This window comes from Pseudorca crassidens, chromosome 10 (assembly GCF_039906515.1).
Source record: "Pseudorca crassidens isolate mPseCra1 chromosome 10, mPseCra1.hap1, whole genome shotgun sequence".
In the NCBI taxonomy this organism is placed as follows: Eukaryota; Metazoa; Chordata; class Mammalia; order Artiodactyla; family Delphinidae; genus Pseudorca; species Pseudorca crassidens.
The window spans coordinates 71,635,007-71,654,434 of record NC_090305.1 but is presented as its reverse complement, the minus strand read 5'-3'; the positions used below and the strand labels follow the sequence as shown (position 1 = coordinate 71,654,434).

The 19,428-nt window shown below is 39.4% G+C and overlaps 1 protein-coding gene across 3 annotated transcripts in view; it reads left to right on the top strand.

The window, feature by feature from the left end:
• Nucleotides 1-19,227, top strand: part of SFMBT1 (Scm like with four mbt domains 1) — a 138,390-nt gene extending 119,163 nt beyond the window's left edge. For all 3 annotated transcript variants that reach the window (XM_067754753.1, XM_067754752.1, XM_067754754.1), the window contains 9 exons: nt 263-305; nt 2,493-2,557; nt 4,777-4,916; nt 5,667-5,776; nt 6,855-7,030; nt 11,164-11,342; nt 11,523-11,768; nt 12,632-12,760; nt 13,876-19,227. In XM_067754753.1, the coding sequence (XP_067610854.1) occupies nt 263-305; nt 2,493-2,557; nt 4,777-4,916; nt 5,667-5,776; nt 6,855-7,030; nt 11,164-11,342; nt 11,523-11,768; nt 12,632-12,760; nt 13,876-14,016 (1,229 nt within the window). In that variant the 3' untranslated portion in view covers nt 14,017-19,227. The remainder of the gene's footprint in view (nt 1-262; nt 306-2,492; nt 2,558-4,776; nt 4,917-5,666; nt 5,777-6,854; nt 7,031-11,163; nt 11,343-11,522; nt 11,769-12,631; nt 12,761-13,875) is intronic.
• Nucleotides 19,228-19,428: the final 201 nt, after the last annotated feature.

The window sequence follows — 19,428 nt, the reverse complement described above, 5'->3', positions numbered from 1 at the left end:
CTGGGACCTGCCATGGATACCAACATCTGCAAATGCACAGGTCCCATAGTTGGCCCTCTGTCTCTGCGGTTTTGTATCTGAGGAATCAACTAACTGCAGACTGTGTAGTACTACAGTATTTACTGTTGAAAAAAATCCACATATACTCAGACCCATGTTGTTCAAAGGCCAGCTGTAAGCTAAAGTTAGCTTAATGCATATGTAACTTTTCCTTTGTCTTTTAATTTTTCTTGACATTTATATATTTTTTTTCTTTGTACAGTACACAAACAGAGGAAAGTTGCAGTGGTTCAACCAGAAAAACAGTAAGTGATAGTATGTTTGAATAGTTGACATTTGAAAGTTAAATATCTAGAAGAAGAAATAACTATTTCAGAGAATATATCTCCTCATATATTGTTTTCTCAGATGGAAGCATAATCCTGTAATTCAGCTTTTGATAGTTTATATACTTCTCCTTACAATATGAGCATTTCCTAAAGTGGCATTATATATAAAAGGGTACAATGCATTCTCAAGATGTTCCCCAAATTGAATTTTCTTTGGCTTTTAGACCCTGAAGACATTTGAATAAGAGAGGAAATAGAGTCTCTATGCTGGTATTTGTTAAGGAAAACACAAAATTTTAAATCAGGTTATGATTTCTCACAGTGAAAAGAACTTGAGGAAGAAAACAACTCTACAAGAAAAGTCACACTCAGAGGAGTGCTTCTGTCTCCCATTAAGAAGCCCTTTGGGACTTCTCTGGTGGTCCAGTGGTTAAGACTCTGCACTCCCAATGCAAGGGACCCGGTTTCGATCCCTAGTCAGGGAACTAGATCCCACATGCCACAACAAAGATCCCGCACGTGGCAACGAAGATCCCACGTGCTGCAACTAAGACCCGGTGCAGCCAAGTAAATAAACAAATAAATATTAAAAAAAAAAAAAAAAGCCCTTTGTAGCATTCCTTCATACACACTGTTGAAAAGCAAAGAATTAGTGGTGCCTTTAAAATACAAGGGATTCTGTGTGCATGTGTATTTTTAAAAATTGGGTTTTCAATTCTGTCTTAGCTCAGGCTGCCAGAACAAAATAACAGAGACTGGTGGCTTAAACAACAGAAATGTATTTCTCACAGTCTGGAGGCTGGAAGTCTAAGATCAGGTACCAGCCTGATTTGGTTCCTGGTCAAGGCTCTCTTCCTAGCTTGCAGATAGCCATCTTCACGCTGTGTCCTCACATGGCAGGAGCAAGGAGGAAGGGAGTTCTTTCTTTCTTGTTCTTCTTATGAGGCCACTGATCCTATTGGGTTAGAGCCCCACCCTTATTTACTGCCTAAAAGGCCTATGTCCAAACACACTCACATGGGGTGGGGGTGGAATTAGGGCTTCAACATATGAATTTAAGAGAACACAGTTCAGTCAGTCTGTAGCAAATTCTGTATAATTTATAGCTGCTTTCATGGCTATGTGAGTAATAAAACAATTTCTCTCCAATTGTGGTGGAGAGAAAGGCTGCAGCATTCTAACCCAGCTAGAGGACTGAGAAAGCAATGACAAAAAAACTGGCTTTGGATTTTTCCTTGACTTAGTCATCAAGACTGATCCAAAGGTTTAGTGAGGAAGTATTCTGAAAAGATAAATTAGCCTTTTTCAGTGATTGCTGCATATGGTGTAATTCTGTTTTTGTAATTTGTCTTTAATTTTGAAACTGATAGAAGGAAACAGACCTTATATAAAAATGCTTCTGTTCTTCATCTATTAAAAAAACAAGTACAGATCTTCCTCGATTTATAATGGGATTATGTCCCAATAAACCCACCTTAAGTTGAAAATATCATAAGTTGAAAGTGCATTTAACACACCTAGCCTACCAAACATCGTAGCTTAGCCTACCTTAAATGTGCTCAGGACACTTATACATTAACCTTCAGCTGGGCAAAATCATCTACCACAGAGAATACTCACGTGATTTATTGACTACTGTATTGAAAGCAGAAAACACAAAGGTTGTAAGTGTATTGATTGTTTACCCTGTGATCTCCTGCCCGACTGGGTTGCTGCCCAGGAACATGGATTGTACCGCATATCACTAGCCAGGGAAAAGATCAAAATTCAAAGTATGGTCTCTGCTGAATGCATATTGCTCCTGCACCATCGTTAAGTGGAAATATCTTTAAGTAGACCACTGTAAATTGGGGACCATCTGTAGTTTACTTGCAGTTTAAGAATCCAACAAGGAATTCTGTAATTTGTTGCTCACATGAATGCAAGTTCATTGGAACATGCAGTATCACAGTACTGTCTACAGACTGTTGTCCCCTTAGAACATGTCCATGGTTTTTAAAACAATTGCTGTTTCTAAAAAAAGTACAATTGAGGAAGCACCTTTTGTTACCAATTTTGCAATCTGCCACATTTGTTTTCTTCTTAGATTTGAAGGAAACTAATCCTTACATTTTACTGACCTTAGGAATTATCTCATTATTTTGTTGTGTTTTCTTGATGCAGAATACCATCCTCAAGGACTGTCCATGAGGGTCTGAAGAATCAGGAGCTGAGCTCCACAGACTCAGGTATAAGTGCATGCAATCTTAGGGAAAAGACAACCTTTAGCTTCTTTTAATGGACGATATCTAAAAATAACTTATTAAACAATACCTTTGATTTATGGGATGTAGCTTTATAGAGGGGTCTCTTAATTGTGATTTTAAAGAGTTATAATTGTCTAAGATATATTTAGTTTAATAATTATCTTTAGGCTGGTATTTCTGTCCATTATAAATGGACATTATAATATTTTAGCCATTATTTACTGATCACTTGTCAGTGTTAAAGGCTCTGGAGGTCAATATATCATCCCTGAGTTTAAATAAAGAAACTTAGGCTTTTCAGATCGTGCTCTTTTTTTAAACTGGGTGGTTGAGAGATAGATATTTATTCTTCTTTAAAACCTTTTTATGATATACACACTTTGTATATATATTTTGCAATTTAAAAAAAAGAAAAAAACAAACACTGAAAAACAGATTGTTCCAGAGGCAATGCCTGATAAATTAGACAAGGATCCTTGCTGGAGGCCCAAGCCTTTTGACCAGGGCTCCTTGGAACTACTCTTGACACCACTTTGCTGGTTGTATAATGCTTAGCATCTTGGCTCTGTGTGTTTTAGCACAGATTAGGCATTTGGGTGGTATTTAGTAAATGCCTAGAAAAGAAAGGAAACCAAAGCTCAAAGAGGTCACACAGCTTACAGTAGAAGGGTCAGAAATGGAACTCAAATTGTTCTCAAGTTCAAAACCTGTACTTTTGTCTCTTCTACCCACTGCCTTTTCATAACATCATTTATACATAGAGGATCAGGGCTGCATGACTCCTTATTTTTGACATGTTACTGACCGTTCTAATGCCTACTAAAACTAAAGAATTAAGACATTAATATCTCATGTGACCACAGCCAAAATGTGTTTGCTTTGGGTTTTGTCATATGTCAAGTTACCTTGGAAACAGAGCCTGAGACTCTGATATTTGCATGCAGGAGTTTCATTGGGGAGTGCTTTTTGAAACACTCCTGGGAAGGGTAAAAGATGCAGGACTGGGCAGAGGGAGAAGTTGAGTCACAGTGCAGTTGTAACAGAAGTCTCTTCCAGTCCCGCAGGGAGCCTTGGAGCTGGTATAGCCACTGAGTGTCCCTCAGTGGTGTGTCCCTAGAGGTGTGGTGGCCACACCCTTGTACTCCCTCCTTGGTCAGTTATTGGAAGTGAGCTGCTTCTCCCTCCCCACCTCACAAAGGGTGGGACCTTGGGCAAGGTAGCTCTCTCCTACTGAGGGACAGTTCTGGACTGAGAGATATTCCAGGATAGACTCACAACTAAGAGCTGTAAACTCCCAACATTCCCAGCAGCAGGGAGCATCCCCTGAGGGGATCTGGGTGACAGAGTTCAAATGGAGAAGTGGGCACCGACATGCTGACCACTGTGCTAAGACTGGGTTCTTAATTAGAGAATGAACACTATGTACTTCAGGGTGCTATCAACACTGGGCAGTGTACACGCTCGTTTCCTTTTGATTAACAGGGCAGTGTCCATCAGAAGAGCTTTCTTTGCTTTATATGAAAATGGAAAATGTTTTAGTGTCCTTGAATTTTTTTACATTTAGTAGCTGAATTGCCAACTACTCATATGAGGGAATTAAAAAAACCTTATATTGGAGTACAGTATTCATACAGAAAAATAGTTGAAGAGAAGGGTCTCTAGGCCTAGTTATACCCCGTAATACCTAAAGAATTTAGAGATGTGGTCACAGAATGCTTTTATCCCTCTGAGGAATCGCAGTGATGGGTGGGCTCCCACATCACCAAACGCTACCAGCATACTAGTTTGGTAGTTTTAAGGGGACAAACTGTAGTTCTGGGTAATATTCACCATCACTGTCTAGAAATATTCTAGAATCGATTATTGAGTCGTTGATCTTCAGGAATCATCATGAGTTCTTGAAGTAAATCCTCCACTTCCTGTAGTGATAGAAGCGTGGGGCTCTGGAACAATGTTGCATTAACCAGGAGTTAATCTGCAGTAAGGATGTTGTTGATCTCAGCAGAGTGATAGCTCTATAATAGACTTGTTGTAAGTATAAGGTATTTCACACTCAGACAGTATGTTAAACTCCAAAATAAGTTAAGTCCTGACTTTATGTAATGGTGGATATGCTGGGTTTTTCCTTCAGTAATTCAGCTTTGGAAACATAGGGTAGAAAACTATTCTGTTCTGAATATTTGTTTCTCTTCATTTCTCAGTTATGATTAATGGAAAATATTGCTGTCCAAAGATATACTTCAACCACCGTTGCTTCTCAGGGCCATATCTTAACAAAGGAAGGATCGCTGAGCTGCCTCAATGTGTGGGACCCGGGAATTGTGTCCTGGTCCTCAGAGAGGTAAGGTTCCCGCCTGGAGTAGAAGAATTTAAGAAATTTTACAGCAGTCTGGTAGACTCATTCAGACAAGGATCAGCGTGCCGTAGGTGTGACAACTCTAGGTTTTATCAAAAGTGACTCACTTTTCTCATGTATTGGACAGTGAACTAGGCACATAATTATTTTTGCTCCATAGGAAACATTCACCTAAGCAGTTCTTCACGTGGCAGGTTCACCTCTGTCAGTGTAGAAAGGTCTTCTGTCAGAGGCCACGTGAGGACCATGCAGGAGTGAACATGAGAGTAGTCTAAGCCTGAGAGGCTGTGTGGTATTAACCTGGGACCGTGATAGAACTACATACACATCTGCTGGACTTGAGCTTCCCAGGCAGGGTGCTGCACTGTGGGTAAGAGATGTGAGGGTTCCAAACCTATCAGCCCTTAGCGTGGTGAGGCTGTGCCTGGGGAGGCCGGAGCTTCTGTGTGTACCATGACTAGGAAAGGATTTGGAAGCAAATGCTAGAGTAATTTTAAATTTGTGGTGCCTGTTTCTTCCTGACCATAATGTTTAGAATATTTAAGAGAGCCTCATTACTGTCTTATTTGCAACTTTGGTCAACTGTCATATCTTCAGTATTATTATTTTGTTAACGTTTGTCAATTAATATGACTAGAATTAATCACCTAGGTGACATGCTAGGGAATAGCAAGGTTCTAATCATCTGCTTTTCTCCTCCCCAACCCATATTTCTGCTTTAAAAATGGAGCACAGGTCCTCACTTTACTGATCAATGCAGCCTATAAACCCAGTCGTGTCCTTCGGGAGCTGCAGCTGGACAAAGACTCGGTGTGGCATGGATGTGGGGAAGTCCTCAAGGCCAAGTGAGTAGGCTCCCCTGCCCTTTATTCTTTTTTTTTTTTTTTTTTTTTTTGGCTGCCTTAGGGGTCTTCGTTGCTGCATGCGGGCTTTCTCTAGTTGGGGCTAGCAGGAGCTACTTTTTGTTGCGGTGCGAGGGCTTTGCATCGTGGTGGCTTCTCTTGTTGCAGAGCACAGGCTCTAGGCGCACAGGCTTCAGTAGTTGTGGCTTGTGGGCTCAGTAGTTGTGGCTCGCGGGCTCCAGAGCGCAGGCTCAGTAGTTGTGTGCACAGGCTTAGTTGCTCCGAGGCCTATGGGATCTTCCTGGACCAGGGCTTGAATCTGTGTCCCCTGCATTGGCAGGCGGATTCTTAACCACTGTGCCACCAGGGAACCCCCCCCCTGCCCTTTATTCTTAATCATGCTTAACAGGTCACAGAATTGATTCTTCCATGGATAATATTAGGGTACTTACATTCCCTTGGGCAGGGCTTCTTCAACTATTTGTGGTAAAGGACCAGGTTTGTTTTCTTTTTTAAGTTGCTATCCTATTATACTTTTATAAAATATGGTAAAAATGAGTTACAAAAATATGGAATTCAAAAGACATACAATGCAGGAACAGCTTTTTTGTTACTAGATTTAAGAGCCATAAAATTACTTCTGCAAGTTACTGTGAAAGTTTATAAAACATTTGCTCTTGTTTTCTGACCTCATCTTGTCATGGATGGGTAACAGTTGGCAGGTTATATTGGTCCGTGGACCATACTCGTGGAACCACTACCGTAGGGTCAAGGAAGACTTAATGAAAGTCACTGTTTTTTTAGTGGTTAGTGTAGAAGTTGTTTGAAAACCTTAAACATAGGAACAGAAAGCGGGGACCTTACTTTGCTAATTTAAAAAGTCAGCTTTTAGTTGTCATAGCTTACTAGATTATAAATTTAAGTACAATATAAATTCCTCATTGTTTTCAGAGTCCTCAAACTGTAAAGGACATAGAATATTCTAAGAAGCAAAAATATTTTTCAGGTCTGTTAATATACTTGATTTTTCTCTGTAATCACTAGCCCAATAAACTTGGTATCTGATGTCTTCCAATGGCAGATACAAAGGAAAGAGTTACCGAGCTACTGTCGAGATAGTGAAAACAGCAGATCGGGTGACTGAATTCTGCCGGCAAACCTGTATCAAACTGGAGTGCTGTCCTAATCTCTTTGGTCCACGGATGGTTCTGGATAAGTGTTCAGAGAACTGCTCTGTACTTACAAAGACTAAATATAGTGAGTCAAGTTTTTTAAATTTGTTAACTGTAGCAGCTGACCATATCTCATATCCTAGAAGGTTTTTATTTTGCAGACATTCAGATATAGCAGAGGTATGCAAACTTTTTCTATAAAGGGCCAGATAATAATATTTTAGGCTACGGGTCATAGGATCTCTTTTGCATATTCTTTTTGTTTTGTTTTAATTTTTTTAAAGAACACTTTTAAAAATGTATATACTATTTTTAGCTTGTGGGCCATACCAAAACAGGCCATGGGTCACATTTGGCCTACAGGCCCTAGTTTGCCAACCTTTATGTACAGAGTGTATATAAATTAACTGTTGCATCTAATAGGATATGGAATCTGTTTATACAGTCTGCATGTATTTATTACGGGTCCACTGTGTGCTGCCACTGTTCTAGCACTGGGATACAAATGTAAAGTAAAAAATTCCTTTCCTCACTGAGTTTACATCTTAATGTGGGAGATAGATAATAAACAAGTGAACAAATAGAGGGAAGTACTATGGAGAAAAATGAAGCAAAATAAGCAAAGTAGGAGAGTGAGGAAGGCTAGCAGGTGGGGTGCTGTTCATACAGGTGGCCAAGGAAGTGAAGGAAGCAGGAGAGCTAGCTGTGCAGACATTGGGGTGAGAGTGCTGGGCAGGAGGCAGGAGTATGTCATAACAACACCTGCTGCCTCTCATTGCTTGTCTTCTCTTTTGTGAAACGGCAAAAAAAAAAAGGCATTCAGAATGAAATGTTTAATTTGGAGTCTTGTCAAGGCATTGTTACCCAAACACAAAATTCTGATCCTACTTTTCCTTAAATCCTTAAATTCCACAAGCCCTGATGTCACTTAGGAGAATTAATACAGAGGTGGATTTTACCTTGTTAAACTTGAAGATTTCTTTTAGGGGGTCTCTAATTTTGGGCCTCTTAAACTTTATCATGTGTGCAAATTCTGAGGATCTTGTTGAAATAGAGGTTCTGGTTCATCATGCCATGGGTATCTGGGGCCTAAGTGTCTGCATTTCCAACAAGTTCCCAGATGCTGGTGATGCTGCTGATCCAAGGTCCATATTTAGCGTGACAAGTTTTCTAATTAGTATATGAATCACAAAATCATATGAGAGTATCTAACCTAGTTTCTACTTACATTTATTGGATTATAAACTCCTTAAGAGCAGAGTTTGTCTAACTTATTATTATTGTGTCAGATTCAGCACTTAGTTTAGTAAATTGCAGTGGTTATTAGTGGCCAAGTGAAATGTACTGTTCATATAAGCACATGTATAAGTACACCAATTTGAGCCTTTGGATGTATGTGGATTATGTTATGCTTTTTGTCTTGAATTTATTTTTCACAATGATACAATTGAAATTAGCCTAGATTTTAGGACTCTTTATAATTTTTCCCAATTAGTAATTTGAATGATATCAAATGGATTTATATCCTTTAGTATTCATTTTTTGCAAAAAATTACATTATATTTTGATATTACTTTAATATGTAACTCAGAGCTAAACTACGTATATTTCATTTTTGGAATTGTCTCTGTATTCTAAAATATATGAAAATACAAAGGACGTAAAATAGTCAAAACAATCCTGAAAAAGAAGAGTAAAGTTGGAGGGCTTACTCTATCTGACTTCAAGTCTTACCATAAACTATAGTAATCAAAAGTGGGGTATTGATGAAAGAATAGTCAAATAGAGTGATGGGACAGAATAGAGGGTCCAGAAATAGAGACAAACTTATGTAGTTAAAGAATTTTCAACAAAAATGATAAATTTAATGGGAAAGGAATTTCTTTCAACAAATGGCACTGGTACAATTGGATATCCAGATCGAAAATGCAAAAACAGAGCTCCTTGGCTCCACCTCACTATATACAAAAGTTTATTCAAGGTAATTAATCATAGACCTAATGTAAAAGCTAAACTATAAAGCTTCTAGAAGAAAACAAAAGAGGTATCCTGAAGATCTTGAGCTAGGCAAAGGTTGCTTAGAGAGGACACAGAATTCACTAACCTGAAGGAAAAACTAATACATTAAACATTACCAAAATTAAAACTTTTGCTCTCTTAATAATACTATTTATAAAAAGGAAAAGACATTCCACAGTCTGGAGAAAATATCCTGTTTATTTGTTTGTTTTGGCATCCCTGAGGGCGCACAGGTGAGGAGATATTCTTAATCCATATATCCAACAAAGAACTTGTCTCCAGAATATATTAAAAACTCTCACAACTCAATAAAAAGAGGAGTTTTGAAACTAGAGAAAGCTGGTAGTTGTACAACATTGTGACTACACTAATACCACTAAATTGTACATTTTTATATGTTTAGTTGTTTGTTATGTGACTTTTACCTCAATTTAAAAATAAGTAAATAAAAAGAGAAACAAAATGATCTGGTATTCGATAGTGGTGATGGCTGCACAACAGTGTATTCATTCATAGTCTGTGTCTAAAGACTGCTGAATGTGTACAAATGACGGATTTTATGTTATGTGAATTATATCTCAGTAAAAAATTAAATAAACAGAGAAAACCATTTTAAAAAGTGAATAAAAGACTTGAATAAACGCTTCACCAAAAAAAGATGCGCACATGGCCAATAAGTAAATGAAAATGTGCTCAGTAGCATTAGTTGTCAGGGAAGTGCAGATTTAAACTACGATAAGAAATTACTGTATATCCACTAGGTTGGGTAAAATGAAAATTACTGACAATCCCACATGTTGGCAGAGGTGTACAGAGCAGCTACATCTCTCGTACATTGCTGGTGGAGTGTAAAATTATATAACCCTTTTGGAAAACTGTTAGCAGTCTCTTTAAAGGTAATCATATGTCTACCATATGATCCAACAATTCCATTCCTAGGTATTTACCCAAGGAAGATGAAAACATTGCCCACTAAAAGCCTTGTACAAGAATGTTCACTACAACTTAATAATTGCCAAAATCTGGAAACAACCAGGGGCCCATCAGGAGGAGAATAGATAAACCGGTATATTCATACAATGGAATGCTCTTCATCAATATGAAGAAATGAGCTACTCATACACACAACATAGATGAAACCCAAAAACATTATGCTGGGACTTCCCTGGTGGTGCAGTGGTTAAGAAGCCAATCCGCCTGCCAGTGCAGGGGATGCGGTTTGATCCCTGATCTGGGAGGATCCCACATGCCGCAGAGCAACTAAGCCCATGCGCCACAACTACTGACCCTGCGCTCTAGAGCCCGCATGCCACAACTACTGAGCCTGCATGCCCTAGGGCCCGCGCGCCGCAACTACTGAAGCCCGCGTGCTCTAGGGCCCATGTGCCATAACTACTGAGCCCACGTGCTGCAACTACTGAAGCCTGTGCACCTAGAGCCCGTGCTCCACAGCAAGAGAAGCCACCGCAATGAGAAGCCCGTGCAACTAAGAGTAATCCCCGCTCACCACAACTAGAGAAAGTCCACATGCAGCAACAAAGACCCAATGCAGCCAAAGATAAAAAAAAAAAGGGCTTCCCTGGTGATGCAGTGGTTGAGAGTCCGCCTGCCAATGCAGGGGACACGGGTTCGTGCCCCGGTCCGGGAGGGTCCTGCGTGCCGTGGAGCGGCTGGGCCCATGAGCCATGGCTGCTGAGCCTGCGCGTCCGGAGCCTGTGCTCCGCAACGGGAGAGGCCACAGCAGTGAGAGGCCCACGTACCGCAGAAAAAAAAAAAAGTTAAAATTAAATAAAAAAGAAACACTTAAAAAAAATTATACTGAGTGAAAGAAGCCTTGTTGGAAAAAGTATTTACTGAATGATTCCTTAGATGAGGCAAAACTAGTCTATAGTGATGAAAATTAGAATAGTGATTACTTCTGGTGAGGGGGACTAACTAGGAAGTGACCCTGGAAACTTTCTAGGTTAATGTAGATATTCTGTATCTTGTTAGGGGGAGGATTATTCAGGTTTATGCATTTGTCAGTTACTAATCAAACTGTATATTCAGAATCTATAGTCAAGATTATTCCATTGTATGGAATTTAACCTTAATCAAATACACTGTACCCATGTTGTGCTATGCTAGTGGAATCTCTTGTGGTTTGAGGTACACAAAAATAATGAAGCTACTTCATTTTTCTTTGTCATTCACATTTAGCACACTACTATGGAAAGAAGAAAAATAAAAGAATTGGGAGGCCACCTGGTGGGCATAGTAACTTAGCATGTGCCCTGAAAAAAGCGAGTAAGAGGAGAAAGAGGCGAAAAAATGTTTTTGTTCATAAGAAGAAACGCTCCTCTGCATCTGTTGATAATACCCCAGCGGGCTCTCCCCAGGTACGAGATCTATGATGTACCTGTAATGTCTAGAAGCCAAGAGATCCCTGGTTTACAATACAGACAGAAGGAATACCTGCAGGTCTTTCTATTTGGATCTCCGGCCAATGGAAGATGGTCTCGTGGTCCAGGAACTGATTTGTCCTGAATTTCAATGAGACTTCTCTCCTTGTCCTCTAGGGAAGTGGAGGTGAAGATGAGGATGACCCAGATGAAGGGGATGATGATTCCCTAAGTGAGGGCAGTACATCTGAGCAACAGGATGAGCTACAGGAAGAGTCAGAAATGTCAGAAAAAAAATCATGCTCCTCCTCTCCCACCCAAAGTGAGATATCCACATCACTGCCTCCAGACAGACAGAGAAGAAAAAGAGAGCTTCGCACTTTTTCATTTTCTGATGATGAGAATAAACCTCCTTCACCAAAGGTACCCGTTTTAAAACTACAGTCTTTTTTTCTCTCTTGACAATTTCCCTCTAGAATCTAACCGTTAATGATGTTGGTGTTACACTTATTTCACTATGGCTTCAGTTGAATTTCCTGGGTCTTTTTTAAAAACATCCCAAATTCAGTGATTTACTTGCATTTCAAGGATTATTTGGAGATCAACTACTTATCAGGAGGAAAGTCTCTCTCAGAATGGCTGCTTGTTTTAAGTAAAAAAAAGTTTCATTGGTAGTTTATTAGTAACTTGTCATTTAGTTTAGGGAAAGCTGCCTTTTGATATTTTTCATAATATATATGGTTTTGTAGTAATAAGTTATCTTTTTGGTTCTGATTAAACCATTTTGTTTGGTAGATTCATACATGCGTATTAACACATACATGCATTATAAGAATGGCAGTTAAGTTAGTGTTTTAAAACTGGATTGCTTTTTAAATATAGTCTGTGAACAGAAGTGGTTAAAAACGATTTCTCCTGATAATTTAGTTAAGCCTTCTCTTATTGGAAATACCAGCCCATCTACTTCTGCACCCTGCCAGAGAGTGACCTGAAATAAACCAAGGAACAAGTGGAAGATTTTAAAACTATTCTTCTCTGTTAAATTGTCCAAATTATTTGTGCTGAAACTTTGAGATGAATTCTTGTCTGTTAATATTTCTTATTATAAAAGACAAACATTTCCTGATTAGCTAGTGTGTATGGACCTTTGCCATCCTTGCTGGGAGAAATCATGTCCTAAAACCACTTTAAATCCTGCCTTAAAGGGTTATGACTTTATGTAGAGACTTTCTTAGAATGAAATAGTTCTAACACCATTTGGTTTGCTTTTGTTGTGGGGAATGAAGGAAATAAGGATTGAAGTTTCTGAAAGGCTTCACCTGGACAGTAACCCCCTGAAGTGGAGTGTGGCGGATGTTGTGCGGTTCATCAGATCCACCGACTGTGCTCCGCTAGCAAGAATATTCCTAGACCAGGTAATCACAAAGACCTTGAGGTTTTAGTAATGTATCTCTTTAGCAGAGGTCTGTGGAGGTAATAGCAATTTATTTACAAGTCTAAGGAAAAATATTTCTATCCAAAACAAAACAAAAAAAATTATTTCCCTTCTCCGGAGTAGAACTATGATAAAAAGTTACTTATCTAACTGCCTCCATAGTTGAAGCAGATTATTATTACATTCTCATTTTTCCTAAGAGTTTGTTTCCATCCCCTATTAAATAGCTTAAAATTATGCATGCTATACTTAATTATCCTCCTCTTTTCCAAAATAACGATCTGCTTGTTTTAAAAAATAATTAACATCTATAATGTGTTAGGCTCTAACAGAAATAGTCTGTGGCCTTAAATATTGAAATAAATTTTGTTTTGATAATTGAGGAGATTCAAAACTGAACATCTTTTGAAAAGCTGGTCAGGCTTTTATGAATGTTACAGAGTAGGAAAACATTGCAGTTTATAGGTAATATTTTCTTTCAGATTTAGAAAGAGTCCTCTAAAAAGATATTTCTTCTGGCACATTTAGTTGCCGGTTACTGTTAGGCTAGTTAATTTACTGGATTTCTGCAGAGCAGAATGGATTCTTACCCTTGGTAAAACTTTTATTACACATTCTGTTTTTTTTAAATTTATTTGGCTGTGTTGGGTCTTAGTTGTGGCATGCAGGCTTCTGTCTAGTTGCGGCACACGGGCTCTCTAGTTGTGACAGACAGGCTCAGTAGTTGTGGCACACGGGCTGCAGAGCGTGTGGGCTCAGTAGTTGCAGTGCCTAGGCTTAGTTGCCCCACAGCATGTGAGATCTTAGTTCCCCAACCAGGGATTGAACCCACATCCCCTTCATTGGAAGGCAGATTCTTAACCACTGGACTACCAGGGAAGTCCCCTTTATTACTAATTCTGAAGATTGATTAGTATGGAGGACTATGAGAGGCATTTAAAAGGAAGTGTGTGATACTTATTTAAAGGGAAAAAGTGATGAAAGGAAAAGCACAGGGACTTTTGATTTTGACAAAGCGAAGTGAACCAGGGCTGTAATGGTCGAGCTGCCACTCATATGCACATCACAGATGATTTGTATTTTATGCTTTAACAGGAAATTGATGGGCAGGCCCTGTTGCTCCTTACCCTTCCCACCGTTCAAGAGTGCATGGACTTAAAACTGGGCCCTGCCATCAAACTTTGCCATCACATAGAGAGGATCAAGTTTGCTTTTTATGAACAGTTTGCCAACTGAGAAGGACAACCAAAGTGAGCTGTATCTTTGAAGCACAAATGCAGCAAATCCTTCGCCCTGCTCTACAAGTGGAGCTGAAATAGTCCTGGGGCTCTGGGCCGTGCAGGTGTCGGCTTGCTCTCTTTGCACTTTCAGGGAAGGAGGACCCACACTGAGTAAGCAAAAACTGCACAGAAGTGGCTCTCCTGCCAGTGAAAATGTGGGCATCTCTTGTTCAGCAGATTGCAGTTTAAAAAAAATAAAGGTTGTGAAGAAAAGACTCCTATAGAAGAATAAGCATTTCCACTGGTGTGGCCTGAAAACGAAGAATAATCTAGGTTGCTGGAAAGCACCCTTTTGGTTTTCTTTTTGTTCTTTCTGTTCCTTCCCATTGTAGATTGAACTTTGTTCTCTGCTTTCTCTTTCTTGGAAAGAGAGAACATAGCTTTAAGTCAGCACTGATTTGGGACTGTGCCTAAGGCACATCAGTGCTTCATTGTCATTGTGTTTTTTAAGCTTTTTTAAATTAAAACAGTTCATTTTGGGGATGATTATGTGGCTCTAGGGTTTTGAATGTACAGTCACACTTTGATCCATTTTAAAATCTATTCTTAGGAGTTCCTTTGTTTACTACCTCTGTTGATAATTGAGCTTATAGCCATGTATGAGGTTGTTTTAATGATACCATTTTTAAGCTACATGAACACTAAAACTATGACAGAGTTGGAGGGAAAAAAAACACTGTTTGCTTTCTTAAAAATAATATGTGGCACTTAACACCAATTCCTTAACTGACTGATCTAAGAACTCTACTGTCATTGTTTTGCATCTTGACCCAGGTTGGGCTGCCTGTTTCAAGTAGTTCAAAGATTGTTGCTATTTCAGTTGAATTGCTTTCTCCCTGTTAGTTCTCAGAGGGATTTCAGAGGCTTTTATTTTGTGTTTACTTTTCTCTATAGTTGTTTGTCTTTCATTTTGAGAGTCCTTACTTTGGGTAAAAATCAGTAGGTGTTCCCTGGACCCACAGTAAAGCCCATTTCCCCCATCTTTCTCGGTGTCTCCAGGCAGATAGTGTAGAAGCACAACAGAGAAAATAAGTTTTAGGAGGGGTGATGCAGAGCATGGCATTTCCGTCACAGTATGTCCTCAGTGGCTGGATAAAGATTGAGAGATGGTTAAGGATTCTAGAAACGTCTTTGCCTAGTCACGTTTACTCTTTCTTTGGTTAAACCTTTAAATTGAATGTATTCTACGGTCAATTCCCACTCAACAACTCAAGTTTCCTTTTAGGTGTTTCTTTTGACCCAGCTCAAGTTGGTATTAAACAGGCAAATTTTCACTTATGATTGCACTGTTAGCTATTATAGAATAATAGCATTTGCTGTACTGTTCCAACCATGTGGAATGAGGAAAGATACATAGGTTGCTTCCTTTAAATGGTTTGCTTTGCTGAGTGTGTGTGTGTGTGTGTGTGTGTGTGTGTGTGTGTGTGTGTTTTAAATATCCTAGTTACCTGCAAATATATAACCTAATCATTCCTCTTCAAGATTTGAAAATGTTTTAAAACTACAAACTGGGTAAATTCTAAACAGCTATACAAATATAAGGTAATTTTATTACAAATTTAAACTGATTGTGATTTTTTCCTTTTCTTCCCCCGCTGCCCCACGTGTTTTTATGGACCTTGGCAAACATTTGTAATCTGAATCTTCTCTTCATTGGATAATTTATGAACCACCTTAACTCAGGCCCTCCAACCAAACCATATATTAAAGCATCAACTCTTTGCTTAGGCTACTACCAGATACACCTGGAAAGACGCTTCATTTAAGTAGAAGTTAATATGTTTGAACTTATCGGAGATATAGTTTTTAAAGTTTTGATTCATTCTATGCCCCTGGAAGAGAAGCATATATATGATGCTTGGGAACAGTTAGCATTAAGTAGATAGAGTTTCGGCGGGAGGGGGGTGGGGGTGGGGGAGGCGGATATCTTGCATAATAAAATTTCCTGAGAGCTCAGCAGTCAAGGCACTAAGGCAAAGAGTTCCTTGAAGAAGATCAATGAAACAAAAAAAGTCTGGAACTAATTAACATTGTTGTCTTATTTAGGAAAATGAGATTTTCTATAAGAGAGAATTTACCAAATGCAACAGTGAATATGTTATATTGTCTCTCTCTTGACTTCTTCAGAAACCATAGAATTTAAAACACCTCCCTTCACAGGTGAGGGGGCAAAGCCCCTGCAAGATGAAACACACGGCCCTAAGTAGTAGTCTCTGATCAGGTAGAGTCGGGCCCCAGCCAGCTTGTCTATTTATGCCATGATTATTCAAGCTCAGCTTTCTCCCAGAGAGAAGCTGACTCTAAATTAGACAAGTAAGTAGGGTTTCCTACTTACTATTCCTACCTACTTCCTATTTTTTGCATTCTCATACCAAGATAATAGTTTATCAGGCAACTACATTAAAGAAGTATTATATACCCCCCGTCCCTATCCCTGGCTGTCACAGGAGAGAGGATAATTGTTTGGGAATTTGGCACGGGGCTTTTTTTTTTATTTTTTAAGTATAAAATTTAGACTCCATTTGCCTCATAATGTGGCTGGGGCTGGACTGGCCAGCAGTGACAGTCTGATTGTCGTGATTCTAAAACATATATTAAGCCTGATAACAGCTCACCATGTTGGGGTAAAATGTTTGTTATGTTGCAATAGGTATATGAACTTTGGTGTTTAAAGATACCAACCTCTTAAATCTGTGCGAGGTACATTATGAGGGACTGCATTTGTCTAAATTTCACCTTCAGCTGGCTCCATAGCCTCCCTAAGGTCAGAAAGTTTTCCAGGATCCATTTTTGATCCTGAATTGACAAGCTTGGAAACAGGTGAATGGATTGTATCATGCTCCTGGACCTTGAAGTTGACTGACCAATATAAGGCTATTATTGTAGTGTTGGTGTGTTAGGGAAACCTTTTACTGCATGCGAAGATTTGCTGTGACATTTTGACTATATTTTGTGGGCTTCTGGGGACTGTGCTGTTTTCATTTGTAAACCACCTCCATTCCTCTCCGTTGAAGCAGAACTGTGGTGGCTAATGCAGGAAATGCATTAATGGGAGCTTTCGTCCTATCTGCCTTTCTTTAGCGTTGTAGGTGGCTCCCAGCATCTACATTATAGATATAAGAGGTCAGGGAAGGATAGTTACCAACCTCTGGAAGGGATGGGCTTCTTCGGTAAATATTTATTGAATTACAATAGAGGCAGTCATAGAAAACCAGTTCAGAACTTGACCTTTATATGCTCCTTCTCCTGGAAGTAAAATTTTTCTCACTGTGAGAGAGAGGGCATTGGACCAAAGCTTCCTGAGGACTTGAATACATTTTACTTGTTCTCTTGTACAAATTCAGTCACTAATACCATAACTGAATACAGAGTAAAAGCTTTAGGAGGCCTCAGGTTGGATAGTACTCAGAACCATCCCCTCCCCCAAGCCAGAAAGTATTTCTGGGGCACACACAGAACATCAGGGAACTGTAGGTAAGATTTAACTAAATGGGGACATTGGGAAAACTATCATAGGCACTTCTGTTTACTTGGTGCCTATCACCAAAGACATTTATTTAAGACACCATGTGCTGGTTTGATTGATGCCCACAGATACTCTGAGAGAGCTGTTAGGAGCATAGCCTCGGCAGTGGAAACACACACTAAGTTTGAACTTTGGTCCTGTATATTGGAGATGTTTTGTGTGTGTGTGTGTGTGTGTGTGTGTAAGTAAGTTCAAAAGTGTTCCGTGTTATCAGTTGGCCTTTTGAAGATGAAGGAGAAGGGAGCACTAGCAAATGGAGTATAAGTCTCAGTAGGGACTGGGTACCCCCTTTAAAAATTTGAATGTCTTTGGTCTTGGGTCCACCCAAAGTAACCATGTGTCATGGTCATGGTGCTGGCTCGGAAACCCTGTAGGACAGAGCCTCCTGCAAAACCAAAAAGAAATCAATCACTTTCATGCACGTATAACTCTTCCTTGATTTTATTCACTTTACAATGTTTTGCTAGTGAATTTTGATGATTCCCTCCCATTGTGTCAGGATGTATATGCTTTGGAAATTTGAATTTATCTAAATAAGTCACCTATGGACTTGGAGTTTTGGCAGGAGAGTTCTAAACTCCAAGCCCAGTCCAAATGGATCTGGTTCCAAGCCTGCTCACCTGGGATCTCCTCTGTACTTGTACCAGATTTGACAGGTAGTTCTGTTTCTGAGGGCAGCCTTAGGGGTGAAGGTGGTGGGCCATAAGTGCACTGGAGATCGATTTTCTTCGTTCTAGGGTTTCAGAAGTCTTAGATTTTTGCAAGAACCAGCAGAACCAGGAGTGGGGGTTGGAGGAATGGAGAAGTAGGCCTAAAACTCCATTCCTTTATGTCTTTTCTGACCTGACACACCATTTGGGTCTGTTCTGGTGCCGTGGCCTATCGCAAAGGACTGTCTTAAAGGGAAACAAGCCACAGCCTTGCCGGACATGTCTTTAACTCCAGCAGTAATGGAGTTAAAGCTGTGGGAGGCAAGGGTCTCCGACTATTTCTGGAGGCAAAGGATGACACTGGCTAGTGACATGAAGCTACCATTGCTAATAGGTGTGCCTGTTCTCAGGATGCATGGGAACTCAGTCCTGCGGGTTTCTACGTGTTTTCGTTTATCTAACTGCATGCCTAACTTGGCAGAGTGGATGTGAGCGTGAGCAAATAGTGTTGAACGGATGAAGGTAGGCTCTTGGGGCAAATCAAGTCACAAAGCAGATGACTGAGGGAGGTTACAAAGTTTAGACAAAATTAAAACTTATCTCCTTTTGCAAGAAGTCTCTAGGGAAGTGTACTTTGAATGTTTCTCTTGAGATTTTTAAGTGCTCATTTTTTTTCTCTTCCGGTTTTTTTGTTTTTTTTTTTTTTTTTTTTTTTTTGCTGTTGACTATTCTCTGAAGACAATCAGAGGCCTGCCAGTGTGGGACTCCTGGCTGGTTCCAGCACTGTCCTTAGGCCCTTTTCTAATACTAACTCATTGGAACTGATGCACTTTAATGTACGTTGTCCTTTTTTTTTTTTTTTTTAAGCTGCTTGTTTGGAACAAAATGAAATGCATATTGCGTTGTATCCTTCCTGCTTACTGTTTTTCTCTTAATTTTAAAAGTTATGCATTGAGGATAAAGTATACTTAAGGAGAAATATGCACAAGAATACCTATTAAAATAACTCCCATCAAGTTTGATGGTATAACTTCAAGGGATTAAAAAATAACTATTTTGGATGAATATTTTGCGTGGGTTTTTTTTTTTTGGTTTGTAAATAAGAGTGTATATAAACGTGTGGTATGTTATGACAGTTTTAAGTGGTCGTGAGAAAATTAAAACAGGTCTTAAGGTATATTTAACTTCCTTT